The sequence below is a fragment of the Haliotis cracherodii genome, unplaced genomic scaffold (genome assembly GCF_022045235.1).
Source record: "Haliotis cracherodii isolate W230 unplaced genomic scaffold, xgHalCrac1.p SCAF_2, whole genome shotgun sequence".
Taxonomy (NCBI): domain Eukaryota; kingdom Metazoa; phylum Mollusca; class Gastropoda; order Lepetellida; family Haliotidae; genus Haliotis; species Haliotis cracherodii.
In genome coordinates, this window is record NW_027266275.1 from 24,736,350 (window position 1) to 24,748,622 (window position 12,273).

A 12,273-nucleotide genomic window follows, 5' to 3' on the forward strand; every position below is an offset into this window, starting at 1 on the left:
AGTAAACTGTGTCTGAGTTGGGTATCCATGTAAAACTGCTGTTCAATAATCTTGAACTCAGTATTAAACCGCATTTCACCTCTCCTCAACATTTGTCAGATCCATAGATTCAACTATATAAATAATTATTGTTTCATTCCAGAATCAACTTCTCTGTGGAGGAGGGGTCCCTGGTGGCGGTGGTGGGGGTGGTAGGGGCAGGCAAGTCCTCCCTGCTGTCCGCTCTCCTGGGGGAGATGGACCGGATATCAGGCACGGTCAATGTCAAGGTCAGTGCCATGCAGTGATAGTTGAATATTGGTGTGACTCATAGACAAATCATGCAGGTTTCACTATGTCCCTAAATTGTACAGGTGATAGTATTGATATTACAAATCATGCATGTTACATTATTGATCCTGTGTGTGCCAAACAAAACTTTCAAGAGTACTAGCCTGAATTTGGCTTTTACATCATTTTCAGGAGAATTTAGTGCTATCATGTAGACTATTATTAGCTGAGCAGAGACCAAACAGACTAGACTCAGGCATTGGACTAGTGTCTAAAGTTGCAGGCTGTTGATATCATAAGTTTTACAGACTACAGTGTTGATACAGCAAGTGTTGCATGCTACAGTGTAAAAATCCCAAACGATCCCACCAGCGTGTGATGGATGTTCACCATGTGTGTACATGTTCCAGGGGAGTGTTGCCTATGTATCCCAGCAACCCTGGATACAGAATGCTACGTTGAAGGACAACGTCCTATTTGGGGAGACGTCTGATGATGACGCATACAGAAAAGTGGTTGGGGCGTGTGCCCTGGACCCCGATATTGAGATGTTGCCGGCCGGTGACCAGACGGAGATTGGGGAGAAGGTAAGTGAATGGAAGACCAGCATTGTCCGGGAGCAACATTGTTTGTATGTAGAAGGGGTGCCACTATACAACTACCTCACGTATAGGTACTTATCTCGATTCATGAGCCACGATACCATACAAATTTGCTTTTAGCTAGTTTGACTTGCATGACAAGTTAATTTAGATTCAGTCTGTTGGCATATATAATCAGGTTTGACATTTTCTCTTTTGATTGGCAAAAGGCAAAAACGGAACACAAGCATAAATGGTTTTCAGTTCGGTTTTTGCAAAAGTTCAAAATCTTTTACCAATGCCACTGAATGTTGTAACTCGCACACAGACCACACAGACACAGGTACACCACTGACTTACGACAGATAGCCTTGTTTAACGGTCCTCTGACCACACTGACATCGGTACACCACTGACTTACGACAGATAGCCTTGTGTAACGGTCCTCTGACCACACAGACACAGGTACACCACTGACTTACAACAGATAGTCTTGTGTAACGGTCCTCTGACCACACTGACATCGGTACACCACTGACTTACAACAGATTGCCTTGTGTAACGGTCCTCTGACCACACTGACATCGGTACACCACTGACTTACGACAGATAGCCTTGTGTAACAGTCCTCTGACCACACTGACATCGGTACACCACTGACTTACAACAGCTTGTCTTGTGTAACGGTCCCCTGACCACACAGATACATGTAGATACAATTGGATATTGCAGTATATTGTTTTCTGCAACCATTCTCTACAGTTGTGCGTTCTGGACACAGTGTTGTGTGTTGTGTAAAACCCTGTGCCCACCACTGTGCCCTGTTTCACCCTGTTTCACCCTGTTTCACCCTGTTTCACCCTGTCCTGTCTATCCTGGCGACAGGGCATTAACCTGAGCGGTGGACAGAAGCAGCGGGTTGCTATAGCCCGAGCCGTGTACCAGAACACCGATGTGTACTTGCTTGACGACCCCCTCAGTGCCGTTGACTCCCACGTTGGCAAACACATCTTCGACAATGTCATAGGCGCAGATGGAATGCTTTCTGGCAAGGTAGGTATCACTAACCTGAAAGGTTTTTGTTTCTTTTTCTTTGAATTCCACGTGCCAAGATTCGGGAAAAACACTTCATACTTCAGAAACAGTACTTCAAAAGATGACTCCCGTTATCTCTAACTCAGAACTCAGTGCATATTTTATGATGACATTGGCTTTTTGTATGAAAGTTTATATTGCAAACTACAAAAAAACCATGACTAATTTACCTTTTTCAGCCTTATGTTTGTCCATCCAATTTCATGTATCAATGTCGAGCGTGTTCAAGAGTGCTCTCGGTTTCAGACCAGAATCCTGGTTACCCACGGCATCAGCTACCTGCCAAGGGTGGACAAGATCGTGGTGCTGGTTGACGGGAAAGTGTCTGAGGTTGGGTCCTTCGGGGAGCTCATGGACCACGCTGGCGCCTTTGCGGTGTTCCTCAAGAACTACCTGACTGAGGAGCTTGGGGGGGATGACAAGGGGGAGGATCTCGGGGACATGGAAGGTAGGAACTCATACTCTTTGTAGTTAACTTTGTTGGAGATTCAGGGACATAATAGGTCCCCACTACCCCATGCTTCTAGAAAACACGTCCAGCGTTATGATGGAGTGGTTACAGTGTGTTACTGGGCTGACTGGGTCATCACACCCAAACGTCATGGATGAGTACCGTATTTTCTTGAGTATAGTGCGCACCTATGTATAATGCGCACCCCCCTCTACCGGGTTCAATATGAAATTTGAATATGCGCAGAAAAAAATTACACCGTACCCTTTCAGCGAAGTCCGGCAAACGAACGGATGCTGAGAAATTTCGTCAGTACAAATTCGAAATTTGAGATAAAAAATCACCAGACATGTTTATTTACCGTTTGAATAGTATTTATTGTTCTGCTAGGCATTGTTTTATATCTTGGGATTAAGATTACCTTGTGTATTTTCTCGTAAACTAAGCCGGAAACAGCAATCAGCTGTACACACGTTTTCTTGGAATCGACCGGTGATTCGGTCAAGACACAACCAATGATATAACTTTATAGGATTTTTAATGCAAGGATCGGCAACAATTGTATCTGAAACTATTTTATTTATCAGGAATAATATATTCCATTATTTTCTTAATTATATGCAGCCTTTACTAAACATATTTAAAATAATAATAACCCTAAGCGAAGCAGCTGATCGCTATTCCCGGGTATTATTTTTTACATGGAACATGTCTGACCAGTCACCGTCAAGGCTCACGCGCACGTGATCACGTGAGCGCGAGAATTTCATGTTGACATAGAATCGTCAAACAAAAACAAATATGACTTTTAACGAGTCAAAGTATGTCATTTATGATATATGTATCCATTCTCTGTCAACTAAAGTTCGTTTCAAGGCGTCAATAGCGGTATTCTGACCGTTGTTGCTGTTAATAACGGTGAGTTGTGCGATCTTACGATCGCTTCACACACGATTTCGCAGAAATTAATAAAAACAATATTATAAGGAATTTTGAATAAAATTAATGTAGTAAGTTACAAACATAAGTCCAGAAATACAAAGAACACTTTTTATAGACAGACAGTGTAATTACATAAATATTTTGCGTACTTCAGTATGGATTTGTTGACATGGTATTTCCGGTGTTTCGTGCTCACGGTAATGTCTTTCCATGGGGGAAAAAAACACCCAAACTCATAATTCGTGTATAATGCGCACCCCCTTCTACACAGCTGTGTTTTTTCGAAAAAAAGTGCGCACTATACTCAAGAAAATACGGTATTCGTGCTATCAACCACTGGTTTGGATGGGTGGACTCCATAGCAACTCTCACTACTATGGCTTGTACATTGCATTCTGAGAGGTACGAAGGGTTGCAGAAATCTTCTGAGCCTAGCTTTGATGGAATGCATTCATCATAATCCCTTCTGAGGTCCACACACTTCTGCCAATGATGCTGTTCTGACTGGATTCATCTGGTATAAAAGGCTTTCTCCTGATGGTGTAAAATGTCCCCCACAGCAGGACTGTTGCTAGTCTCTGGCTGATAGGGGTGAACCCAAGGCTCATCCATGGTTGAAAATCCCTCAAAATGAGCTGGAGATATAATGAACCTGGAAAGTTTCTGTTTCAGAAGCCTTAGAACTCATTGTGCTGAAACCTGTGTCATGCCCAGTTCATTCCTCAAAATGTTCCCAACTTTCTCCTGAGAAGTGCCTACTGTTTTGGCAGAATGTTTTTGTCAACATTTTCATTAGTGGTGGCAGTTGAAGGTCTTCCTAATCTTGGATCATCTTCAAGCACAATATCAGGTCGTTTGATGTCTGCAGAAATATACTTTCTGGTTGTGTATTTGGTTTAAATGAAGCCTGTGAGTATGGAGAGTATTGTACTTAATACATGCAAACTGTTGACGAGGTACTGTACATCCATTGTAGTGGGGCTCACACCTCAAACATCTCTGTGAATGTGTGGGCTGTGTCTTCTTTACAGATTTTCAGCCACCCCTCATGTGTATCTTGATTGCACTGGAATAACATACTCATGTTTGAATTCCAGATGTGAGTCTACGAGAAGAGATCTTGTCTCAACTTGGTTCAGTACTGGATGACACAAAGGATCTTCAGAGGTAGGTTTGTTTCAGCAATTGTTGAAGTGTTGATGTCTTCTCTCCACTATACCTCACTATCACTTATGAAACGAATTTTACTGACGCTGTCAATGACAGTAGATGACCTTTATTGCAGTTGTATAATTTCATTTATGGCGACTTGATTCTGTTGCATAATTCTGTGACTTTGTTTACAGACATGTTTCAAAGATATCGGAGCGTATTCGCACAGAATCGGATCACACACACGGCAGTAGCCATACCCTCAACTCCACTCACGATCTCCGACAGAAAACTGACCACCATCTTGATGCCACCAGCAAAGTCAAGCTCAATGAGACTGAAGCAGACGGCAAGAAGCAGGAAGACAAACTGATACAGGCCGAGGGAGTGGAGACGGGCAGGGTAAGATGGTGACATTGAGTGGGTTCTTACTTGGGTAATGGGTTACCGTATATCGCTGTGTATAAGGCGAGTTTTCGTACCTAAAATGAGGGGGTTAAGAAGGGGGGTCGTCTTATACACGGAGTCGAAGATCTCACATCTTTTTCCACTGGCGATGTCAACCGGCGTCCGATAGCCAGCCCAGCATTTGACAATAAGACTTCGCATTTCGTCCTAAATAACTGTTCCAATAACTATTTCCATACATAAACGTGATTTGTATCTCTTTTCCTTGAATATATTTTAATAATTTCTGCAAATAAAGTTGAAATGACCCTGGCCTCGATGCAGATTGTCAAACCAGCTGACACGGTAAAACAATCAACATCCATGAGTAGAGAGCTGGAAGTACCAGTCAGCATTTGCATATTGCACATGTGACCTAACATGTGATAACCGGTGAAGCTGAAATCAATTCCCGCTGTTTTTACAGTTGTATTAACAACTGTTGGAGACGGTGTGTATAAGTGATTTTGGAATAAACATGCTGAATGTGAAGCAAACATAAGTCTAGTTAGTTACAACATAGTTAATTGGCGATTAAATTACTCACCATTGTCTCCGATATGTTATTACTTCATAAATGAATTTTATTTTACGGGCACCAATTTGGTGTCGCACCATGTAAACACAAAATGGCAACATGTGCTGGAGTTACACATCGTAGAAAAAACAACGCAAGATAAACATATTTTTATTGCATATAAGGTTTGTGTGCGCACTTGTGATGTGCTTCATTCCAGGTCGCTTTCTACACGGAGTATAGGGTTTTGGGTTGATTTTGAAAGCGTGTACAGGGGGCTCTTCTTATACGTGGGGTCGCCTTATACACAGCAATATACGGTAAGTCATTATCAGCATATTTTATTTAGCCCAGTATTGATGTTATCTGGATGGTGCTCTTTCAACTGAAACTTGATATGAAGCCAGTTTATGCAGGGGTAGATTTCATGAGTTAACAGCTTATTTAATACTAGTTGCTCCTAACAGATATCAAGATTTGTGGAAAAAAGTCTTTTGTCCAGATTGTCTTGGGACTTGCAGACTAGTGTATGGCATGCCTAACCCGATGTGTGGCATTTTTGTTAAAGCCTTCATTAGCTTTGGATCAGGATTGATTTCATGGGTACAAGTATGTGGTCCAGTCTTGGTTTGCCTCCATGATGTGATGTGAATGGATAGTGTTATAAGAAGTGGGATATCAGTAAAGTGGTTATTTTTCAAAATTTGTGTATATTTTCACAATAGTTTATTTTGCAAACCATGTTATGTACAGCAATATTTCTTGTTGCTTCATGGGTAGCCTAGTGGTAAAGGCATTTGCTCCTCACACCGAAGACCTGGGTTTCGAATCTCCAAATTGGTAAAATATGTGAAACCCACTTCTGGTGTCCCACGTCATGATGTTGCTGAAGTGTTGGTAAAATCCACGTAAATCCATAATCACTAACTCACTCATTCGCTTCCTCACTCACCAAGATGACAAACTGTGAAATGACTGAAATGTCGGCGGCTTACACCCTTGGTCTTACTGGGTTAGAACTGGTCCCCACCAACCTATGTCGTAATGGCTGATTCAGTGGTCAGGCTCGCTGACTTGGTTGATGGCTTTTCATAGTACCCGAAGGTGTTGACCATTGATGACAGTATTGATCACTGGTTTGTCTCATCCAGACGTGATTATTTCAGGCTGTCATCCAATATTTGGAATATAACTGAGTGGGGTGTCAAACATCAAACATACAAAGAGTGGGGTGTTAAACATCAAACATACAAAGAGTGGGGTGTCAAACATCAAACATACAAAGAGTGGGGTGTTAAACATCAAACATACAAAGAGTCGGGTGTTAAACATCAAACATACAAAGAGTGGGGTGTCAAACATCAAACATACAAAGAGTGGGGTGTTAAACATCAAACATACAAAGAGTGGGGTGTTAAACATCAAACATACAAAAAGTGGGGTGTCAAACATCAAACATACAAAGAGTGGGGTGTTAAACATCAAACATACAAAGAGTGGGGTGTCAAACATCAAACATACAAAGAGTCGGGTGTTAAACATCAAACATACAAAGAGTGGGGTGTTAAACATCTAACATACAAAGAGTGGGGTGTTAAACATCAAACATACAAAAAGTGGGGTGTCAAACATCAAACATACAAAGAGTGGGATGTCAAACATCAAACATACAAAGAGGGGGGTATGAAACAACAAACATACAAAGAGTGGGGTGTTAAACATATAACATACAAAGAGTGGGATGTTAAACATCAAACATACAAAGAGTGGGGTGTTAAACATCAAACATACAAAGAGTGGGGTATGAAACAACAAACATACAAAGAGTGGGGTGTTAAACATATAACATACAAAGAGTGGGATGTCAAACATCAAACATACAAAGAGGGGGGTATGAAACAACAAACATACAAAGAGTGGGGTGTTAAACATCTAACATAGAATGAGTCGGGTGTTAAACATCAAACATACAAAGAGTGGGGTGTTAAACATCAAACATACAAAGAGTCGGGTGTTAAACATCAAACATACAAAGAGTGGGGTGTCAAACATCAAACATACAAAGAGTGGGGTGTTAAACATCAAACATACAAAGAGTGGGGTATTAAACATCAAACATACAAAGAGTGGGGTGTCAAACATCAAACATACAAAGAGTGGGGTGTTAAACATCTAACATACAAAGAGTGGGGTGTTAAACATCAAACATACAAAGAGTGGGGTGTTAAACATCAAACATACAAAGAGTCGGGTGTTAAACATCAAACATACAAAGAGTGGGGTGTTAAACATCAAACATACAAAGAGTGGGGTGTCAAACATCAAACATACAAAGAGTCGGGTGTTAAACATCAAACATACAAAGAGTGGGGTGTTAAACATCTAACATACAAAGAGTGGGGTGTTAAACATCAAACATACAAAGAGTGGGGTGTCAAACATCAAACATACAAAGAGTGGGGTGTCAAATATCAAACATACAAAGAGTGGGGTGTCAAACATCAAACATACAAAGAGACATAAACCCAGCACAGTCACTCACTCTTAAGTTGTCTTGTGTGTGTAACCTCTCTGTCTGTCTTCAGGTGAAGTTAGGTGTGTTCATGGCCTATATCAAGGCTATTGGTCCCATCCTGTCAGCCGTCATCCTTCTCTTCTACCTCCTGTACAATGCCGCCAGCATCGGCTCCAACGTCTGGCTCAGTGACTGGAGTAATGATGCCGAGAGGTTCAACCACACCAACACTGCACAACGGGACATGAGGCTAGGCGTGTATGGAGCTCTGGGATTTTCTCAAGGTACAATTCCATCTACCATAATGAGATCTGTGAATGTTCTGTGTCATGCTTGATCCCTGAAACCAAGGCTTGCCACAAGAGGCAATCAAGGGTCAGACTTGGTGACATGGTTGATGCATGTCATCAGTACACAAAGGCATGGGATGTTACTCAGTCAAACTCGGGTTGTCTGAAACAGACTTGATTACGTACAAACTGCCTTCATACAGCTGGAATATTGCTGAGTGCAGCGTCGACTTAATGAATCTTAATGTGTTTTTGCATGATGTCCTGTTTCAGTGGTTTCCGTTTCTTACAGAATGTGGAAGGCACAGGTGACCCAGTTGTCTGTGGTGCGTCCCTTGTGCACGCCAGAATCCTATAATTGTAGGTTTGAATCCTGGTTTGCCCTGAGATGTTTCTAGGTTTGTAATCACCATACTCGTGGGTTTCACCAAAGTGGTAAACATTTAGGACCTGTATCACTTCAGGCTTTCCTCACACATCAAGCTAAGGAATCCCAGGTGACATTTCAAGGTTTACCACATGACCGTACCATGTTATGTTTCAGGTGTCGCCATCTTTATTGCAAGTGTAGCACTCTACCTGGGCCATATCCGTGCTGGGCGGACACTGCATAGTGCTATGCTGGACAATGTATTCTCCTCCCCAATGTCCTTCTTTGATACTACTCCGCTCGGGCGTGTTCTCAATCGATTTGCAAAGGATGTGGATGTTGTAGACATTTTATTGGCACCAACGACATTTCACCTCATCACCAGCACCATTGCTGTATTGGCAGTCATTATTATCATCAGCACGACGACACCATTGTTCCTCAGTGTGATGATTCCTCTCATGTTCCTCTACATGATAGTGCAGGTCAGGTGACATCCGATGACAGTGATTGGCTGAGAGGTGTAAATTGAAGTCGTTAGCCTGTTTGTGATAGCTAACCTTGTAAGATTCACACACTTTCCATATGATCGAAATTGGTAAAATTTCTTCTGACAACATGACTTTGGTGTTCAACAGTCTAAAAATCTGATCATTTTTGTGTGATCAGTGAGTTTGTACTGTGATGACCAACAATCAGGGTTGCCTAAAAGTTGGCCAGGCCGGGCCAAGGCTGGCTGGCGTTATTATTGGCCACTTACTCTATTATCGACAATTGTACCTACATATTATTTATTCACAATATACACATGACATTAATGAGCAATCACAAACCACAAACATGCAACAGAAGTAAGTTATTGTGAGTAAATAGCTTGAAATCCAGAAGTTGAGCAGTTGGTATGTGTTGCTGATCTAGGTTACATGTAAAAGAGGATTCGTAAAGCAACATAGGATTTGAATCGTATCAAATACTTCTAACTATAATTATACAAATTTTCATCTGTCCACATAGCTGTATCTAACTAAATACAAAGATAAGATGACATAATATATGGCATTCAGCTCCTATAAGCAAGGGAGTTAAAGAAAGCCATTTCATTTTCCTCTAACATCTCAGTGCATTCAGATGGGAATCTCAAGTGTTTGGTCCAATTTGGCCCAGGCGGTCAAATCAGTTAATACCAAATGATGTATCATGAAATATGTTATCTACAGAACAAGTTTTAATCTACCCAAACGAAGTGGCCTTTAATTCGTATATAAGAAGGACTCGTTCATCAAAGTGAAACCTTATTTCCTCTATACTCTCAACATGGCCCCCACAGTGTTTCTCACCCAAATCAACTTACACCTTACAGCTGCATCATGGAATGGGTTTGAATATAAAGAAAACTATTATATCTACCTAAATGCCACGTTATAGTGTCACAGATTGTAGCATTTATACAAACATGTTGGTTATGTTAATTATCAACATAATGACATATAACATGGAATATGGAATGTATACCTCAATTTTTATATGCGTGTGAATATATGAGGTAGTGATTCCACAAAAGGATTGCAAAAGGGTTTAGTATTACCCGCTGGCCCGGCCCAGCCCGGCCTGACCCGAACTGACTTTACTTGGCCCAACTTTTAGGCAATCCCCAGCATATACACTTTTGGTGTTTCATAGATTCATACGCTGTGTGAATTTAGCAACAGTCTATTCACAGGCTCTTTAATAGACTAATTGAAACCTTTAGTCGAACATCTCATAGCAAGGGTTAAGTGGGGGAGCTCAGTGGTCAGGTTTTCTTTCGTAAAGCAGGACTTGGTTTGATTCCCAACGTGGGTACAATGTGTAAAGTTAATCTTCAAAATCCTCTGATATGTCTAATACTGCAACAAATGGCATGGATCATTAATTACTCACCCACTCACTGTCAATTCAGGACTGCAGATATACCTTGAATGCTGACAGTGCTATATGCAAGCATCAATTAACACCTCTCTCAATGGCTGTCATGTATAGTTGTGGGAAGTGTGGCACCCACCTGTGCTGCTTCATGCATTAGGTCACTAATTATGCTTTGTGCCCAACTCGGCTTCAGATTTAATGCTAGTTATGTTTAAAGTTTACAGTTAACACCAGGTGTGATGGGGCACAAGCTTTTGGGTTTCATCATGTTGCTGCATCAGTTCGGGCATTCCGCCCACATCAAGCTGACACACCATGATATAGCTGAAATACCATTCAAACTCACTGTGTCACTTCAAAGAAGCATTGTGTCATGTTATATTTATCATCCCAAACTGTCTTCCTCAGGAGATATCTCCTTGTTGAGGTCAAGCAATGTGTCCTGGGTGAGGTCAAGCAATATGTCCTGGGTGAGGTCAAGCAATATCCTTGGGTGAGATCAAGCAATATGTCCTGGGTGAGGTCAAGCAATATGTCCTGGGTGAGGTCAAGCAATATGTCCTGGGTGAGGTCAAGCAATATGTCTTGGGTGAGGTCAAGCAATATGTCCTGGGTGAGGTCAAGCAATATGTCCTGGGTGAGGTCAAGCAATATGTCCAGGGTGAGGTCAAGCAATATGTCCTGGGTAAGGTCAAGCAATGTGTCCTGGGTGAGGTCGAGTTATCTCTCCTTGTTGAGGTCAAGCAATATGTCCTGGGTGAGGTCAAGCAATATGTCCTGGGTGAGGTCAAGCAATATGTCCAGGGTGAGGTCAAGCAATATGTCCTGGGTGAGGTCAAGCAATGTGTCCTGGGTGAGGTCGAGTTATCTCTCCTTGTTGAGGTCAAGCAATATGTCCTGGGTGAGGTCGAGCAATCTCTCCTTGTTGAGGTCAATCAATATCTCCTGGGTGAGGTCAATCAATATCCGTGGGTGAGGTTGAGCAATCTCTCCTTGTTGAGGTCATGCAATCTCTCCTTGTTGAGGTCAATCAATATCTCCTGGGTGAGGTCAATCAATATCCGTGGGTGAGGTTGCGCAATCTCTCCTTGTTGAGGTCGTGCAATCTCTCCTTGTTGAGGTCAATCAATATCTCCAGGGTGAGGTCAAGTCTGGGAGATATTGCTGCAATGAAGCCATTGTGGAGTCACAGGTTACCGTGACGTAAGAAACAATTGAAATTACTAATCAGTCTTCCTCTAGAAGTGATGTTCGTGGACTTAAAAAATCTGTCCTGAATTTTTCGTATTTGTTACAAATATGCAACGAAGATACGAAAATACAATTTTCTCTTCAATTCTTATAAATGATAAGCCAATCTATACAAAACAATCACAAGAACTAAAATTTTATACACAATGATAAGGACAGGGTCATTATTTAGCCTTACAAAGTCTGCTACGAACACGAGTGCATCTTGTTTATCGACTAGTATGAACTCTGTTTATGGTGCTGCATCTGTGCAATTATGACAGCCCACTTTTATTACGGAAGATGCTGTAGGCGAAATAGGAAATAAACTATAAGATTATTAACTGAGTTGCGGAATCACATGGTTGTATCACATGGTTGTATGGTACATCAATCAGTCTTTGATGTCTCAAACAGAAGATTCTAACAAAATAATAATTATGCCCCCGGCATATAATGCGGGGGATATAGCGATCAGTCACTCTGTCTGTCTGTCTGTCTGTCCATC

At 41.6% G+C, this 12,273-nt stretch overlaps 1 protein-coding gene across 2 annotated transcripts in view; it reads left to right on the plus strand.

Moving 5' to 3' along the window:
• LOC139467870 (multidrug resistance-associated protein 1-like) overlaps positions 1 to 12,273 on the plus strand; it is an 86,164-nt gene that overhangs the window by 51,749 nt on the left and 22,142 nt on the right. For both annotated transcript variants that reach the window (XM_071249388.1, XM_071249387.1), the window contains exons 16-22: positions 143 to 269; positions 681 to 857; positions 1,737 to 1,904; positions 2,193 to 2,394; positions 4,437 to 4,506; positions 4,686 to 4,893; positions 8,041 to 8,254. In XM_071249388.1, coding sequence (XP_071105489.1) covers positions 143 to 269; positions 681 to 857; positions 1,737 to 1,904; positions 2,193 to 2,394; positions 4,437 to 4,506; positions 4,686 to 4,893; positions 8,041 to 8,254 — 1,166 coding nt within the window. The remainder of the gene's footprint in view (positions 1 to 142; positions 270 to 680; positions 858 to 1,736; positions 1,905 to 2,192; positions 2,395 to 4,436; positions 4,507 to 4,685; positions 4,894 to 8,040; positions 8,255 to 12,273) is intronic.